At 42.3% G+C, this 19,325-nt stretch overlaps 1 protein-coding gene across 5 annotated transcripts in view; it reads right to left on the bottom strand.

The window, feature by feature from the left end:
* lrba (LPS responsive beige-like anchor protein) overlaps positions 1 to 19,325 on the bottom strand; it is a 199,084-nt gene that overhangs the window by 32,641 nt on the left and 147,118 nt on the right. For all 5 annotated transcript variants that reach the window (XM_022738141.1, XM_022738143.1, XM_022738144.1 and 2 more), the window contains 2 exons: positions 7,313 to 7,480; positions 1,280 to 1,369 (listed from right to left, as the gene is read on the bottom strand). In XM_022738141.1, the coding sequence (XP_022593862.1) occupies positions 1,280 to 1,369; positions 7,313 to 7,480 (258 nt within the window). The remainder of the gene's footprint in view (positions 1 to 1,279; positions 1,370 to 7,312; positions 7,481 to 19,325) is intronic.

The raw sequence follows: 19,325 nt of genomic DNA, 5'->3' as shown, positions 1-19,325 counted from the left end.
TGTTATTGACTAATTTGTCGTTTCAGCACTACTACTACGTTTTATAGTATGCAAAAAGTATAAATGCTCATAAAAATAATATACATTGCATTAGATTTCAGCTCTTTACTTATTCACAGTAAGAAACACCAACTACAAAATAGTCATAACAAAAAAAAAAAAAGAGGTTTCATTGACCTATCAGTGTTTCCTCCGGTTAGACAGGAGCTTACATAGAGCCATTTACAGAGTGTTTGTACTAAGCAGCTCTAACACAGAGCCATTTTCCTCCTTGCGTGTAAAGAAGAAGAACATCAGTGTTTAACATCAGGAACAGACCTGAGTAAATCCGGTGTGTCTGACAGCTAACCAGACGTACTGACAGTATCATTACCACCAGCATGGGCAGATGCCGACACTCTGACAACACACTCACATGCGAGAGGATGGAGAGAAAGCAAAGAGCAAGAACACGTAAAAGCAAAAGAGAACAGGGTGTTCTGAAGGAATATGGAGCTGCGGCAAGGGTTCAAAATGAGACTGAATTATGGCGTCTGAATATTATGTTTGAAAACTATATGTGGTAGAGTAAAAATAAAAACATTTCAGAGGAATTTGCCCATACAGTAAGTGAGGCGGATTCAAAGCACCAGTCTGAGTTTGTGTGTGTGTGTACATGTGTGCGCTGGGTGGTGGTCTACAGCCAGCTGTCAGCGCCACAGGGACACCACACTAATAGGGACTCATGGGGCCTTGGTCCATCACAAGCAGGCACCCTGACTGCACTCCTTGGCCCTTAAAAAGCCGTGCCTTCAGGACTGCTGCTCATTGCTCTCCTTCGCTGATCTCCTCTGCTTCTAGCTCAGGTTGAAAATCTGGCACAGACCCAGGTTTCCTGCCAGGAGCTGTGCCTTTCCCGCAAACCTTTTACTAAACACACATGCACACAAATGCTTGTGATCTTTCCCTTTCACACACACCTCACTAATGATGAGAGAGGAGATGCTTTCAAACCCAAGACTTTATTTTCCCACAATTTTAGATGGGAAAAGAGAGGACAGGAGGCATATGAGGGATGAAAAGAATGAGCCAAAAAATTGAGACTTATGTGAAGCAGAGTGCCAACATCAGGGCAGACCCAGGAATCAGAGACGGCGTTAAACAGGCAGCACAAGAGCTGATACTGTAGCTGTGTTGGCTTCTGATCCATCATAGTATTTTCAGGCTGGAGCATTATAAGCACAGTGGTGTGTGTGTTTCTTAGATTATCTGTTTGCATATATGTGTGTGCATCACTCACCACTTGCATGGCTGAGCTTCTGGGTGGGTGTGGCTCAATGAGCAACTGGCAGGGGGTCTGTCCAAAACTCCTAATTTGAGACTCCACAGCCTGAGGGAGAAAAGAGAGGAAGGAGAGAAGAAAAGAGTTTAGCCTTCTTCATTTTATTTAGATTTTTGTTGCATCATTGTAAGTCAGATGAGTACTAATGTAAAAAAAAAAAAAAAAAAAAAAAAAAAAAAAAGACAGTTTATATGTCTAACATGATCACACATTTCCTAAGATCACATCATTATCTGATAAATACTACACCAATCTAACAATATTGTATTTAAACAACAAGAAAATGGAGAGAAATGAACAAAAAAAAAGAAAAAAAATGCACTCATGTTCAACATGCTTTTTCACTGTCGTATATACACACACACACACGCACACACACACACACACACACACACACTCACACTCACTCACACACACATCAATCTATCCTCCACAGCCACACACAGAATCAGAGGAGGGCTGGGACAGGCGGGCTTGTTGGCTGGTTAGGTGGTGTTAATGAAGAGGTATAGGACCATAAATGTCAAAGCAGACGCCGGCCGAGCAGCTTCTGGACATCATCACACAGCTCACTGTCAGGCCAACCAGCACAGGATGGAACACACCCACAGCAGTGTATGGACGTACAGGGCTATGGCAATATACCCCCCTCCTCTACATTACCATACTATTGTTTTAGATTGCAAAAAAAAAGAAAGAGAAATTTTGTGTTGATTAACTAATTAACTAATGGATCAAGCAAATAATTGTTACAGCAATGCTAACATTATTGGCTATCATAAGTGCATTCATTTTTTTCCTTTGCTTTATTTTAATGTGATTTAGGAAAGAAGAAACTTCTATTTCTATATCCAATAAAATCTAGGAAGAGAAAGAAGAAGAAACATTAAAAAAATTTATAAAAAAAAAAAAATCTACAAAAGAAAATTTGGGCATATGCAGGCGCAAAGATAAAACGCTTTAATATTTCTATTTTAAAAAAACATCCTAAAAACACAAAGTGCAGAAAACAACTGAATATAAGAAAGGGTCAGCAGAAGTTTGTACAAAAACGTTAAGCAGAAATTACAAAAATCATCATAGTGTGAAACAGATATAGTATGATAGATGGTTTATAAAAGGGACCGGCAGAGAGAAAAGGGCCAGCACAAAATTATGACAGACCTGTCAGTATGTTGGTGTGCACTGTGACTGGCTGTGTGGGAGTGACAGCTTGTGTGTGTAGGCTGAGACGTTTGAGCCTGACTTGGCGAGGCCTGCGAGAATGAGCTCATAGCTGAGGCCTGCATATGGTATTTCCATGAGAAAAAAGGTTGGGAAGTTAGTCTGCTCTTACCCATTGTCTGAAACTAACCAGAGACCAGAGAGGCGAGGAGAGGGAGAGATCTCAACTGTCTTCTACAAGATTCTGATTCTTTAGGTTCAATAATCAGACACCAAAATTGTCCATTCAGAACTATAAGACAGAGGAGATCATATTCTTCTCTTGTCATCTACTCTATTAAACGTTTATGTCATTCTGCAAGTTTTGAACTTTTCTTTTGATTCTCCCTTTTTTTACCTGCATTAATCATTCTGTCTGAGAATAACAATAAGATGAAATCCTCCACTGTATGGGAGAGTGTAAATTCACCACTCGGCCTAATTACAGTCTAAAGAATAAAAGCACGTGATAAGTTAAGACATGATACATGATAAAGATTAGGTTTGCTTACCATGATAATGACTGAAAAGTATTGTGATTTTTTTTTTTTTTAAGTAAAGACCCTCAAAGATCAAAGATCACAACAGCACGTGATCACTGTCACTGATCATGACAGAGAATCGTAACATTTTCCATCTCATCCACAGTTGGTCTGTTAGTGAGAGGACATCAGTGTATCATTCAAGGTCAAAGTGCCTCCCCTCTCCTCTGCCCGCAGAGCCCAGCATTTTGCTTAAGCTAATGTGAAGAAGAGGCTCCTCAGAGCCACTCAACCTATCTTCATTAAGTTCAGCTCTGACATTTATGAGGCTGTGGAACGTTGGAAAGTGGCTGAGTCTAGGTCAGCATGTCCTCTCCCTATATGCCAAAGAGATGCTCAGGTGATTATATGAAGGGCCATCCACAAGGCCAATCTCTTTTGGGGGCACTGGCCCATGTCTGATGAAGGTTTTCTATATTCTATACATTTAAATGGCTGAGACGCCCTCGGCTCAGATGTCCCAGCCTGGCCTTTGATTTACTCAGCCACTCGACAAGATGGATCTCCATGTAAAACATGCTGTTTTTTATGCAAATCGACCCAACAACACTGACTCTATGAACAGAACTATAATGGCCTTGTATCTCTGACAAACAGCGTAGCAGCATATTCTGCATCTTCAGCTTTAGATGTCCCTACTTAAAAAAAAAAAGAAAGAAAAAAAAAGAAATGCAGTGAAGGGCATATTGTCCAAAGAAAATAAACCAGTGGTCCTTGTGTTTGGTGAATGACTTTGGCTGAGTGTCAAAGCAGGTTCACTCGCGTGGGTATATTTCCCGTCTTCTGCCGAATTACGCACACACTATACAATTCAGACGGGGCTCTGTGTTTTGTTACTGGTGTGAGAGGCTGTGGGATTTTCCATAATCACATGTGAAAGAGGGGAAGCCCTGTACAACGAAGAGAAGGCAACACAGGGTGTGTTTCTCTTTATACACTGAGAAGCAACACAGATGTCCGTGAATGCCATGCACAAGGTTGCACACACAAATGCATAAATGCATCTGCACACACACAGCTCTCTTGACTTGCGGCGGAGGCAGGACAGGAAGTAATCATGGTTTTGAAAAACACAGCAGTGGTCTCCACAGCATTCCCTAATCTGTGCTGAAATATTCCAAACTCTCTCCCCAGAGCAGAAATGCACACATAAACACACAGCCATGTGCATTTATGCTGATGAGCACACATAAATATACAAAGGTATACACATACCAGTGAATGCATGTATACATACAATATGTACGTACAAACATATCAAGGTATGATCCATACAAATCTCTGGAGTCTGTGTGTATTTGTGTATGTGAGGTTGGTTGCAGCGGGTGGGAGTTAGCGGTTGCCAAACAGCATGGCAGGAATACAGAATTGGCCAACCAGGAATACAGAACCGCCAGCCCCAATCTACTACCTTTCCGACCCAAACACACACACACAGTCTGTGACCCATCCCCCTGACATTGAACAGCCCCGGGGCCTGTCCTAATGTGGCCTAGCCTGGCCCAGACCACAGCTCAGGCTGAAACAGTTGTCACTCAGTAATGGCAGACTCTGGGGACACTTTCAAACCCAAAGCCCTCAGTCTCAAAGCTCCTGTAGCCCTCAGCCACCCCCAGCTTCCAGCTATGACAAGGCCCAGGCCTGGAACTCTGTTTCCACCTTCTGCACAGACAGGGCATGCTTCCTTCCGCACAAACACAGTTGAAGGAGAGCCTTGGCTCAGCTCACAGGGATAACACTGCTTTGGTTTATTTAACTAATTAAAGTGCTCAGACTGACGGCGTATTCGAAGGTGAAATCCAGCAGATTGGACTCACAGCATCAGAGGGGGGAGCGGGACAACAACAAACGCTCTCTTTTTTCATGTCTAAAGAGTGAAACAAACATTGCTGCTCTCATTGCTTCATATTTCACACATAATTCACTTAATTTACAAGAGGAAACAACATTTTCTTTCATTTTTGCTGTAAAGTAATGCAGCAGGTTTCCCACAAAATGTAACACAATTCATGATTTATTGAAAATGCTACACATGCATATCCGAAATCTACATTCCTGTACTCATTAGTACCACTCACATCACAAGCACCTGACTCTGATGATGGCCTGTATGTATGTGGATTTATCCATCCCATGGTCGCTGTACCAGTGATCCAATTTTGTTGTGAGTGTGCCTGTGTGTGTGTGTGTGTGTGTGTGTGTGTGTGTGTGTGTGTGTGTGTGTGTGTGTGTGTGTGTGTTGACCAGTAGAGTGGGTAATGGGCTCAGACTGCGTGTGGAAATGACCAGTGCACCTTGGTAATGAATCTGCATGTGTGTGCGTGTGTGTGTGTGTGTGTGTGTGTGTGTTGACCAGTAGAGTGGGTAATGGGCTCAGACTGCGTGTGGAAATGACCAGTGCACCTTGGTAATGAATCTGCATGTGTGTGCGTGTGTGTGTGTGTGTGTGTGTGTGTGTTGACCAGTAGAGTGGGTAATGGGCTCAGACTGCGTGTGGAAATGACCAGTGCACCTTGGTAATGAATCTGCATGTGTGTGCGTGTGTGTGTGTGTGTGTGTGTGTGTGTTGACCAGTAGAGTGGGTAATGGGCTCAGACTGCGTGTGGAAATGACCAGTGCACCTTGGTAATGAATCTGCATGTGTGTGCGTGTGTGTGTGTGTGTGTGTGTGTGTGTTGACCAGTAGAGTGGGTAATGGGCTCAGACTGCGTGTGGAAATGACCAGTGCACCTTGGTAATGAATCTGCATGTGTGTGCGTGTGTGCGTGTGTGCGTGTGTGAGTGTGTGTGTGTGTGTGTGTGTGTAGCTAAAGGCCAAACCACATCTGGATGGGAATTAGGGTGAATGAGGTGATAAATCAAGGAACTACCCCTGGTGCCCGTGATGCTCCAGTCACTGAGCATGAAGGGCAGCAGAACAGCGGAGGCAAAACGCATTTCAGCCGTTTGATAGACACTGATCTCATTTCCATTTATACGTCACTGCTATGAGGATCTTTGCTTAAAGGATAATTCTGATTTATTACAACTTGTGTCTTGTTTTCATTGTTTTGTCCATTCTTCCTATTGATAATAATAACATTGTACTCTCCACTTTAATTGCTAACATAAGGGAACGCAGCAATATTTCTACAACAAAGTCAAATGGGGCAAGAGACACAAGCTGTCTTGCTGTTTTGCCTGGACCACAACAGAGAGGCCGGGCCTATAAACACGAATGTCTGTGACTGACTGAGAGAAGCAAACAGATAAAGGGATAAAACCGGCCGACACCAGGGAGAATGCAAATATAACACGAGAACACCATTTATTTTCAGAGGTTCCACAACAAAGAACTATGTCCTCCTAAACACACATGGTCCAGCCATAGGTTTTGACCTAGTCTTGTTGTTTTTACCTTTAATTGAAGATTTTTCAATAATCTGGTTAAACTGTTGGCATGTTTACAACCTGTGTGACCGATTATCTTTCTTGCCTTCCGGACTTTGTTGTAATGATGTCGCCATGTTTCCAAATCTCCTCTTACTTTGGTAAATGAACTGTTTTTATAGCCAAACACTGACAGTAAGAATCCAGTTTTACTTCACTGAAATTATCTCAAGAGAAACCCCGGACAAAGCCTTGTGAGTATATGCTGACAAGAATAAAAATAGGATACATGCCATTTTTAGCCACCGCAAAGATTGGTCTGCTGCTGGCTAGCTGCCTTTTACAGCAGATTGGTGAAGTTGTCAGGCTGGTGTTTGGCTGTGGGCAAGCTAGCTGTGTTTATCTTTTCAGTGTTTTGTGTGTTTGCTGTCGGGCAGGCCAGTGCAGCTCGCGTGCGCAGCAGTTCAAAGTGAGGGGGATGAATAATGAATGAAAGCCAAGGAGGAGGTTTTAAGGCGTTAAAGTGGAACACTTGGTGGAGTGCTTTCAGAGGTGTCACACAGGGGAAAGACTCAGCTCAGCAATACCTGCCAATGGATTGTTAGCTTAGCTCTCCCATGCCATTCTACAAACACTTTAACATGGCTAATGGCATCAAAAATCATCATGAAATACAGATGCAGAGAATGGACAGATGCTTTTATAATATAGGAAGATTAAGCATCCATTTGAGAGTGCTAATACTCAAGTGTACTTACTGTAATATGGTATTTTCCACTTACTCAGCATGATCTGCCAAGTGAATTAAATCAGCCAGGCGGTACATAAACGTGCATTAAAGTGTGTGTACATGTATTGTGTCACGTAGCAGCCTCACCTCTCTGAGCATGGGGTCGTTGATGGAGCTGAGGTTGACTGCGCCTTCATAGGTCAGATAATAGAAAACATTTAGGGCTCTCGTGGCTTCGGGACCCTGCTGCTTGTAGCCAAATATCAGATCGATCCACTGGTGGAGCTGGCAGGACACGAACTCGCTCTCCAGAGCCTGTAAATGGAGGAGAGGACAGAGGATCAGGAGTATTGTCAATGCCAACAGATGTACGCCATTTACACACCATACTCTAACCAAATGCTACTCCCCTAACATGTTCCTCATCCCATTACTGAACAGCCTCTATCACTAATGTCTCTCAAAGATGAACTCCTCAGAGAAAGCAGACTTTCCTGCTAATTGTTCCTGTGACACAATCTGCCAATGATTTCTGTAACGAGCAAAAAGCACAGTAAATCCATATCTGATCATATGGGAGCATCAAAACATTAGAGGACTCTTGTAGTTCATTAGGGAGCCATTTCAGCCTCAGTCTTTGTTCTTTTCTGTTGGTTGTGGGCGGATAAAAACACCATGTTGCTTTTCTGCAGACGTCTCTGCACCGCCATAATGTTGAGGTACAAGCCGTTTTCTCTCCTCATTAGCCGGCAAAGGAGGGAAAAACATTTATGGTTTCCTCATAAAAACAGGCAATTGTGTTAATTTGTGTAAAGCTGTCGGCTCACAAAAGCCCTCTAAACACGACCAAATTAGAATGAGGCAGCCCTTGATTGTCATTGCTGCCTTGTGTCACATTAATTTGTGACAAAACATTAGCCTGTGCTACACTTAAATGGCAATTTATATAATTTAAATTTTTACTGCAGAGACCAGCGCATCCCTCATTTAAATGTGACTTTCTGACAGCTCATTCTGCATCGGATTCCTCCCCTTTCTCTTAATTACAACTTTCAATCGGGGGGGAGAGCACGGGTATAAAGAGGAGACTGTGTGCGGGATGATGATGTTTTCACTGCAACTTGAGCACTGACTGAATTTTTTATGCTGTCACAAATTCCATTATCTGAACTGATAAAAAGCTTTGCAGCAAAAATCCTGTGTGGATCGTACAGGAGTGGGAATCAGTGGATTCCTAGAGGGGGAAAAAATCCTGGAGACAAAGATTTTAGAAGTTTTCAGGTTCAGTGTGTAGAAACATGCAAGAACACCATTATTTGGGGCTGAGTATCACACATCAGGACATTTTGTTACCAACCATACTGCACCAATTAGAAGGATGAAGTGTACTTGATGTGTTATTGTCTCCGTACTACCACTCTTTTTGATGGAGGTTTTATTACTGTGTATACCTCTTGAATTCTTTTGTGATGTTTATGTGATGCACACCTGTCATCATGGAGTCTCTCAGCCTCCTGACATTCATAATCTTCTTTACTTATAAACTTACAAACTGTTCTTGATTTTTATTAAGCGTTTGCCATCTTTATTGAGATCTAATTAGACAAAGTTCTTGTACAATTGTTTGTGTTTAAGCAACATTTTAAATGTGAGTTTTCTCTTCTGTTAACTCAAGTTGTGTTGATATTTCTCAAAAGCAGGTATCACAGCAAGTAGCTATGGTGTCATAGGTACAGTAATGGCATAATTAACAATCATTCAAGCATTCCCCAGGCGTGATATTTAAAGGACAGTCTGGTGTAAAGCTTTCTTGTCATGGATGTAAAGCTAATCCATGTGTACTGTAGGTTTATGGTTATTACACACACTGGTATTTTGAGCAATGCCCCACTTAGATGCAAGCACTGTTCTGAGAGCTGTAGACTCGGCAAAATTAGCAGATGGAGAGAGATTTGTCTGTTCTCCTCCACTTCATGTGACTCACTTCACAACATTTTCTGTTTAGAGCTGAACTAGAGGGAAATGCTAAAACAAAGGAAAACTAACAGTTAGTATTAAAGTAAAACAGAACACCCCTAGAGTGTAAGACAGTCTAGACTCCATGTCTGTCTGTTCCTCTGGCATCAGTATGTTCACAGTATGTTAGTGTGTTTAAAGGCTTGTGTCACAGGGCAATCCTTTTTATTAATGTTACATTATAAGCCACGGAAACCCTCTTTATTCAAACTCACTTTAATAGCGAGCAGACTGGGGTTGAATTGTGTGTGAGAAAGAGTGTGTGTGTGTGTGTGTGTGTGTGTGTGTGTGTGTGTGTGTGTGTGTGTGTGTGTGTGTGTGTGTGTGTGTGTGTGTGTGTGAGTGAGTGAGAGAGAGAGAGATCAGTTCATTATGCGCTAGGATTGACCTTTGACAGGCCCTGCTCCCCTGTTTCTAAAACTAAAGCTGGGTCTGATGGGCATTTAATGTGCACTGCAATCTACTGTCAATCAGCATGGGGAAACAAAGACAGCCATGTTATTGCAGCTCCCTCTCCAGAGGCCCGCCTTTATGGAAATCACTTGCATGTACCATTTGAAGAGGGAGGGAGATGGAATATGTGAGCGTGCATATGAGTGTGCTGCGTTGGCACTGGAAGTAGTATCGTTTCAGATTATTATTAAACTTGTAAAAAAAAGAAAAAAAAAAAAAAAATTTAAAACCATGTTCTCTCCTTGTTGTTATGGGTTACTGAGTGTAGACAGATGGGCAAAAGGGCAATTTCATCCATTTACAATCCAATCTGCAACACAGTACGATGTGTAAAAGGTGCAGCGTTCTGAATCCTTTCTGAAGACGGCGTATATAGCTGTGCATCGTTATATTTGTTTGGTCTGTCTCCATCTATCTGACAAAAATCTCAGCAGTACTCTGTGACTGAAGTCTAGGTTTAGGAATTTAACCTCAGTGGACTAAATCTCAGAGATTCAAAAGAATATCTTCCTCTGCCTACGGAGATACAGCGAAATGCCTTGATCATGTCTCTTCAAAGCGCTTTCAAGAAACAGCAGAATGTCGCCACTGTGACAACAGTTAGATTAGGATGTAATAAAACGACAGCTTTATTCTCACCCTTAGTCTAAACCAGGGGCTTCATATCAGAAGTTCACTCATTAGAGAAACATTCTGGAAGTCGAGTTGTCTAAAGAGAATAACTGCTTGCACAAGAACAAAAAAAAAACAACTCTAATGGTGTTCACGTTATCAATCACGATATCAACAAAATCACATACAAAATAGTGAAATGAAACTGATTCTACTGTACTTATATAGCTTATTCCTCTATGTCATACACCTCCAGCTCTGTTAAAAACAAATCAATGTGCCATACTGATCCACTGGTTCCTTCATTATGAGGAAGTGTAGTTTATTTAGTTACTGTTGCTGCTGTAAATATCAACATAACAAATTTGAAGCTGATAACAGTCCTACAGTTTACTCCTATTTGAGTCCTGTGTGCTAAACACTACAATGCCCAGCGGCCTTGGGAAACTATCTATCAGTTTTTTTTAAATAAAATTGTATATTTGAGAAGATGAAGAAAAGATCTTCAGTGTGAACAACTAGGCACAGACACACACACTAGGAGTGCTACTGACAGGAACGGGAAGTTAGAAGTACTCAGAGACAAACATACTGTAATTATGGTTTTACTCTTTTCATGGTCACAAAATTATAGAATAAACCAGGATCATCTTGTAAATTAATGATTGTGAACAAATACAGACAACAGCATACTAATAAAATCTCAACAACAGGAAGCTGTCATAAAATCAGCAGTGAGATCAAATTTTCTTTTACCAAGAAGACTGCATGTGAGAAATTCAGGCTACTTGTTGGGTGCGTTCTGATAACCCATCAACCATGGGAGCAGGTGTGGAAATGTCTCCTCATGTAGTGCCACACTGTGGAAATGGTTGAGCAGAAGGTTGGGGCAGATAGCAGATTCCTGAGGTGGGATCTGGTGCCACTTCAGGAGAACCAGGCAGGATTATTGATGGGCCAATTAGCAGCCAGTGTGTGTGTCATCCCCGTCCACAGGGGACTCTCTGATAATTAATGAATAATTTAGCATGCCTTTATGTAAATGCTGATAGGGGGTAGAAGTCACTGGAATCCCGCATTTCTATTGTTGCAGATTTGACAAAGTACACCTTTGAAGCATGAGGAGGGGGTCCCCCTTTGTTGTGTTCTGTGACTTGTCTCCAATGGCAACAATAATTTGGAATATTCTCCAATGTAGAAAAATGCAATCATTTACGGTAATCAGCCCCCCCCCCCCCATCAAAGCCACCAAGTTTTCAAATGTATATCATTATTTTCTCTTTCTGAATTTCATGCTTATTTTGCCTGCATGCCAGTTTTCCGGGCTGTGATGTGAATTCTAATGAAAATGTATCATAATGAATTCGACTTGTCTGTGTGCAAGTTTCAGATTACTTTAATGTTCTCCTCCCCTCTGAAACATCTGTGGCTGGAGTGTGAAAAAAAAACACACACACACAAAAACACTCAGAAAGAATGACAGTTTGACTATGTGTCTGTCAATATGTTACTCTTTAAAGAGAGATATATTCTAGACTGAGGACTTAAAAACATGCTATCCGTATTTCAGACATCAAACTGGAGACTGAGTGATTGCAATTAACCAGCTGGAGGACATTAAACAAGGCTTACCCTGAGTCCTCAGGAGAAAAAAGCTAAAATGTCTGATCTCGACTCACTGGCGAGTCTTCAGCCTCACCTTGGAAAGCTTTGCTGTTTGCAAGCGGGTGTGTTTTGCTTTTATCCCTTTTTCTTTTCACCTCAGCTTTAGTGATGATCTTTTTCTGCTCAAAAGTAGAAGTGTGTGTCCATGCCACAGGTCTGCAGGGCTGCGCGGGGCCTATCAGTGACGTTTGTGTGCCTCGCTGTGGTTTGCGGTTAGCTTTATGGTCTGGATTGAGCTGGATTTCACTTCGGCCTTAACGAGGTGACACTGAACACTTTCCTCCAACCCTCACTGGCCCTAAAAAACCTTTTTAAGGACTTATGGAGAGCTGTCTGTAAGGAAGTTAAAATGTCACTTAACAAATCAATCCAATCATTTGCATGCAAACGGTGATGCGAGCATCCGTGCATGTGTATGTGCCTGTGTGTGTGTGTGTGTGTCACTGATGGTGTGGACGTGTAATCGAATGCACATGTTGTATGTAGAGTGTTGTCAGCGGCAGGCTGTTTTCTTTTGCATCGATTACGGATGAATAAAGCAAACACTTGTCAGGGCTGTATATAGTAAAACGACTGTTTAAGAACTAGCTGATCAAAACATCCTGAAAACCACGTTCAGCATGTGTGGCAGTGAAACATCACACATGTTGAACAAAATGATTCTGAAGCAGCAGTTAAAGCAAGGTTTGTTTAGTCTTATTATATTCTAATTGTGCAATTTATTTAATCAGATTATTAAATCCCATTAGATCTGCATGTTTCCAAGTACACCAAACATCATCATCCTCAGCAGAAGCCGGTCTATTATCATCCCTCTTGTTTTGACTCTATTCTTCCTCCAAGTTCAACAGCCCCCTTTTATTTTCCCTCTTACATATTCTCTCACTCTTAGTGCTACTCCTTTTTTTCCCTCCTGTTCTTTCTTCCAGTCATCTGATCCTTTGGATCAACTCCTCTGGAGTTGCTTGCCCTGAGGTTGACAAGCACTCTGATTAAAGGGCTTATTAGCTCGCTGTAAATGAGAAGCCGAGTGTCATTTTGAAGCAGGCAGAGGAAGCCTGTAGCCAGCCAGGAGAGAGGGGGCCCCAAACGTGGAAGAGGAAAAAGAAAAAAGCAATGGGTGACGTAAGGAATGAGAGCCTTAGAGCAGCCACACAGCTAACAAACCATTTCCTTTATTCTCATATTCACACACACACACACACCAAGAGAACCCCAGATGGGTTGTGTGTTACTTCAGTCCCCCTCCCCCTTCCTGCTCCACTAATTAGATAGGTCACAACCGTGAGAGTTCTGGCTATGGGTCAACGGAGGCACTCGCTGGCAAGTGGAACCTGAAACTCTAACCTCAACGCTCTCCCACTCTCTCCTCCCATCTTCTTTATTATCCCTCGCCCACTTGAAAAGCAACAATATCATGTTATGGGGTGAAAAGAAGCAGAATGAGCAGTGATTGGGAAAGTATCTCCCCAAAACAAACATGTCATGGTGGATTTTTGTCTTAGGCAGACAAATGGCATGGTGTAGACTGTGAGAATGCACTAAGTGGTCCAATTTACAGCACAGACAATGGAGTAAACAATACTGATTGAGAGGTAAATGGGTGAAGCAAATGGCAGTGACTCAAAAGTCAGAAGGCAATGATACTGTAGCTGTTGTCTTCTCCTTTTAGTTCTTAGTTAATGCAGAATAATGACAAACAGTATGATGCAGCATAACATAATAATCTGTAAAAGTGTAAATGAGAGGTTAGAAATGTTGAAATAATTTTAAGTGTTAAAAAATTTTCTTAAAAATATTTGGAATAAAATATTTCAACTGACAAGAATCAAGTGAAAACAACAACAAAAAAACCCTCATAATTCTCTAATCTTATCTCAACAACTGTTAACAAGCACCTGCAGAGAATCTAACCATCTGTCCACTTGTACTCCGAAAAGGCTAACAAGCCATCAAATACATCGCCAGTGCCATAAGACACATCCACAATAGGAGCAAAAGCTAAGTCAACAGTCAGAGCTGATTAAACACAGGACCACAGAGGAGCCTGCTGAACGAGGGGATATTTGGATAGCTGTTGAGAGGAGCATTGTTGTCTCAGATGATTACAGAGTTAGCTGGAGGACTGAACGGTCTCTCCACCCCTCTGAAGGTGTGGAGGCTTTCAACGCAGAGTGGAGATGATTAGGATGAATGACTCAACTGATCAGCTTGAGTGTAGTTAGCCTTCTAGGAGAGGTTATTAGGGTGTTGGGTTATGTGGAGCTTCAGCTTGTTAGAGTGTGTGTGTGTGTGTGTGTGTGTGTGTGTGTGTGTGTGTGTGTTTGTGATCTCTGAAAAGGCTAGACCACAATTCAATATTATCATTATGCGAATTTCAGAATTAGATCATAATAATAACTGACAATTTAATGCTTCTAAAAAATCCTGTTCAAATTAAAAATGACCGTAGCAGCTCTGTGAGGCTAGACAAGGCACAGTGATGCTTTGAGCTAAATGCTAACATCAGCATGCTAAACCTTTTTAGAAGGTACAATGTTTATCATCCTCACAGTCTTCCTTCAGTGGGCTACCATGCTAATGTGTGCTAATTAGCACTAAGCACAAAGTGCGGCTGAGGCTGACGGAAAAATCATTAGTTTGCAGAAATTTGTTCCTAAACCACAGTGGTATACACATTTTTACCAGATGGTGGCACAAGATGAAAAGTTGAGGGATCAACAAAGTTATTATAGTTTATTTTATGGAGGACACACATGTCTGCACTAAATTTATGGAATCCGTAATAGCTGTCGAGATATTTCCGTCTGGACCAATGTGGCGGACTGATTGACATTGCTATCCCTCAAACCATGCAACTAGCATAGTTACAGACATCCTTGCTAACAAAATCCTATATAACATTTCAACCATATTGCACAGCTCTCTTTAAAGTTATACATTATCTGTGCCTGTGATTGCATGTCTCTGTGTCAACTTGAAAATAAATTTAAAAAATATATATTTTTGTTCATGCTTGAGTAGCCACATTAGCTTGGGATGGGGCAGAGGGCAAAGACAACTGTTGTCCATCTGAAGTCCAGGAGTTTTGGAGGCAAAGACAGACAGAGAGCTGGAGTGAAGGAGTGTAAAACAGTGCATGTTGCAAAAAAGCATCTCAGTAGATGTCGGCAGAAGTAAAATGAGAGTGTGGAGGAGTGCAGGAAAAGGGAGAAGGACAACATTAGTGAGTGAGTATGTCAGCAGCAGTAGATCATCCCATTTCTCAGGCTCTCATCGGCCTCCTCCATTACGTCATTGAAGAGGAGGACGAAGAAGAGGAGGGGGAGATGGACAGGGAAAAGGGGGAGGCAGCGAAGAAGGGGGGACAGCTCGTAAAACACTGAGCACACAGTAAACATGTCTTCCCTTACGCATGACAATACTCCTACAGTGAGCGCTGCCTGACATTAGCCAGATAACCCCCCCCCCCCCCCCCCCCCCCCCCCCCCCCCCCCCCCCCTCTACCCCACGTGGTAGTTCCCATCCAACAACAAGGCTTTCAGTGGAGACACCAGGGAAATAGATTAGCACTAGGCTAACATGGTAACTGTGTTCTGTTACATGAGGCCAAGCTGGGCCAGACGACGTTAAGATTTTCACTCACTCAGTCATTCACAAGTGCGTAAGTGTATCTTAGTGGTTAGTGACTGGTCCTTGCAGTGGTTTACCTCAGCTCATACATGAATTCCTGTGGGGTTCCTGTGAGAATACGATGTGGAGGCTGGTGGGAACAGTATTACGTGTGTCCCAGCTGGTGTCTGATCAGAGAGTGCGGTGCGGATGAGAGGTGAATGTAAACAGCGATGATCTTTGACTTTGTGTAGCTGGTGGTCTGAGCTGGGGAGCTATCATGTCTGGCAATGTGTCTTGTGGGAAAAAATGTGAGACACCCTTTCATCTTCTGTACCCGGCTCTCCCTCACGTTTCACATACAGAGCCCCTGGATAACTCTGCATAATGACACAAAAAATCTTAAAATGTTCTCAGCATTGGCCACAATAATCACATTTATAAAATTATCAGATGGAAAAAATACCCTTATACCCTCACTTGATCATAACCTGGTACGATAATGGACGCGTCTGCCATGATGACATAGTTTTTCTAATTGTGAAGAGCTGTCAACATATAAAAGTGACAAACCTCAGAGAAGGACTTTCAAAGAGGGTGATAGTGTGAGTATATGAGAGTTTGGGGGGTAAAGGTGATTTGGCTCATATTAATATGACACACGTCTGTTAGCACTGAGCAGCCACATAGATGTTTGCCTCTGCAGGCGAGATCACTGTGGTGATTGCAACGACAGCAGCTGTGAGGACAAATGTGAGGCTCTATGAAGCAGATCACCATTATAATGCAGAGCAGAAATTATCATTCAGAAAGCACTTCCTTTAAGTAAAGCTGCACCTGGAAATTTCTGACCACTAGACGGCAGAAGAGAGAACACACACACACACACACACACACACACACACACACACACACACACACACACACACACACACACACACACACACACACACACACACAGCTATAGCGCAAAAGCAAGCACTAAACTATGAGGCCTGTACTACGATGCAAGTTCAACATACCCAGGATATCTTTTCGTTGTCTGGCTTCACTAAGCCTAGCGACCATAGTCACGGTTTCCCCAGGTTTCCAGGAGTGGCATATTTTACAAATGAAGAGCAAACTATAATGTTAGACAAATACGAAGAAGTCCAAAATAATTCAGGCTAAAAGCGACAGTTCCAGCTGCCAAATGCAGGAAAGGATCGCCAACTCTGTGAACTGTGCAAATTAATAAGCTTATAACATCAGTGCCCCATCGATAGGGCACAAATAAATCTTACTATAATCACATTTGCGCATTTCATTAAATTATCTTGTCTGGTCCGCAAACTCTTGAGAAATTTACCAAGGTCTAACAGGCTCTTTATATGTTTCCAAACTTGCCAAACCAGTCACGTATTTACTTCAGATCACCACTGTCTCTTGCTGACCATTTTGCATATAGTGGCTTGTGTTAACTGGAAATGGCTGCCCACAATCCCACAACTCTGGTTTGATGAGCACTGGGATTCCAAAATATACTGATAAACCAAACCAAGTGTCTGTCTGAGAACCAACGAAAGCTGGTTGGACTTATAAAGTGTGGTGTTGACTCTCAGCAGGACAATAACTGGAGATAACTGTTTCACATTATCTTGAGATATTTTTGTTGAGTCATTTGATTCAATTCTGAATAAATATCAAAGATATAATTCAACAGAGAATTACTTAAAATAACATACATCGGTTAATCTTAGCACAGCACAGATATCCATCTCTGCAATAAAGACACAGCCTTTTACTGTTCCAGCATCCCAAAGGTTAGCACTCTCCCAAAGAAGTTATTCTGTAATAATGCACTGGGCAGCAGAATAATGAAAAGGGTTAGCTTTTAAAGACTCATACAGATAGCTTTGGTGTCTAACGTCCATTGAGCAGAGATGTCAACTTACAGTGAGGGTTTACCACACGTGGCGGTGATCTGTGGTCAACCTTCTCAGTATCAGCTTCTGACCCATCACTCAGTTGGGTTTGCCCATTCAACAAGAGGGAAGTCTCCCTCTCCTTCTGTGAGGGCAGTTTAGCTGATGTCTCTGTCACTGCTTTGAGTGAGCAGATGCTTTATAAGGGGAAAAAGGCCAAAAGTAATGTGCTGCCCATCTGTCCCATGTGTGTGGTTTGCAGGTCTGTCAGCAGCGCTACAAGAGCAGAGATGACTGAAAGAAACCAAACATGTGAACGTGGAGCAGCAAAAGGGCCCTGCAGAGCTCAGATAGGTTAGATGGTGATTGCACCCCCAACTCCCTGGGAAAAAAATTATTCTAAAATGGGCGGACATCGTTTTAAGTATTGATTGGACAAATGTTAGGAGTAAAAAGTTACTTGTTTCTACAAAACAGATGCAGAAAATCAATTTTAAAAATTGAACTAACATGACACATCACAATCATACTGGTCAACTAATGATCCAAAACCATATTTCTTCTATTAAATTTCATTCTTCGTGTTATATTTCAAATGTTAATAAAACATTTCATATATCTTTCTGCATTCTTCTTTATATTAGCATGTAGACCGTGTTTAAACAGTGTGTTTTAGACATTGTGCAAAGTTCTTTAATGTGTCAATCACAGCCTCTAAAATCTGTATTGTTTAGCTCAGTCAGTCTACCATTAGACTACTCACATTAGAAGATGGCTACTACAGCAACCTGTGGTTTAGGCTGCTCCATATCAGTATCTCCAGTGAAGGTAAACAGTGATGTGCACAAAATTACACAAGCATACACACATCACCTGCTATCGTGCTAATGGTTAGCAGAGCAGAGAAGTGAGATGTGGTCATATATAGTGGAATGTCAGAGAGGCTGACAGTGCCCAGAGACGTGTAGTTATCTGGTGGAGGAGGGATCAAGTTCTTAACCTCTCCTTCGACCTCCTGGTAAAAACAACAAGCAGCCCCTGATCTCTGTGGCATGCCGCCTCAAGACCCCAGTGTCTCAGCGTGTATGTGTGTGTGGGTGTGTGATGGACCGAGGAAAAGGGAGTGTGCCTTTACAAGCAAGCGTTTAAGTATACTGTAGGAACTTCAGTGTTGCTAAGGTGCATGCTGGGCTTAAGGCGCTTAGGTGCTTCGTCTCCAGTGAGTCTGTCTAAAATCCAACCATTCTCCAGCACCTCGAACCCATCATTTCAAACTGAAGTCTTTGAGCCTTCACTGTGTGTACTTGTGTAAGCCAGAGGTTAAACAACAATATGTGTAGGCACATACTCGCAGTTAATCTGTTGCCATGAAACATACTTTTTACTAAACACTAGTGATGAACTATGACACTTCCAATAGCAGAGCAACACAAACCAGGCTATAGTTTGATGTAATGTTTATATCTTCTCCTGGATTTCTCTTTTTTACAACTCTCACTCCCAACAACAAAAACAAGCTGCCGTTTTGCACAGCAGCGCAATCCTTTACTGTGAGAGGCTTTTAATGGCTTTTCCAGATTGGGCCCTAATTAGCTGTTAATCATCTAGGGCTCATAACCAGAGTGGAGACAGCAGGCGTGTGTGTGTTTGTACCATGTGTGCATCTGCGTGTGTTTGCGTGTTCTCTCCTGCTGTCTATCCTTGTGTTGCGAGGCCATTAGCAGTAGACAAGCTAAAGAGAGCCAAACAGCCCATTAACTCCTTCACTCTTCCTCTCTCCTCTCCACCATGCTCATCTCTCTCCCAACAGTACCACAGTTGCCAGCTGACACCCTCTAATGCCAGCTATCTGTCATGACCAGAGACCTGTCCACCCACACATCCCTCCCTCTACCTTG

Source organism: Seriola dumerili, unplaced genomic scaffold (assembly GCF_002260705.1).
Source record: "Seriola dumerili isolate Sdu_G_001 unplaced genomic scaffold, Sdu_1.0 BDQW01000035.1, whole genome shotgun sequence".
NCBI lineage: Eukaryota > Metazoa > Chordata > Actinopteri > Carangiformes > Carangidae > Seriola > Seriola dumerili.
The sequence above is the reverse complement of the archived record's forward strand: the minus strand, read 5'-3'. Positions and strand labels throughout refer to the sequence as shown.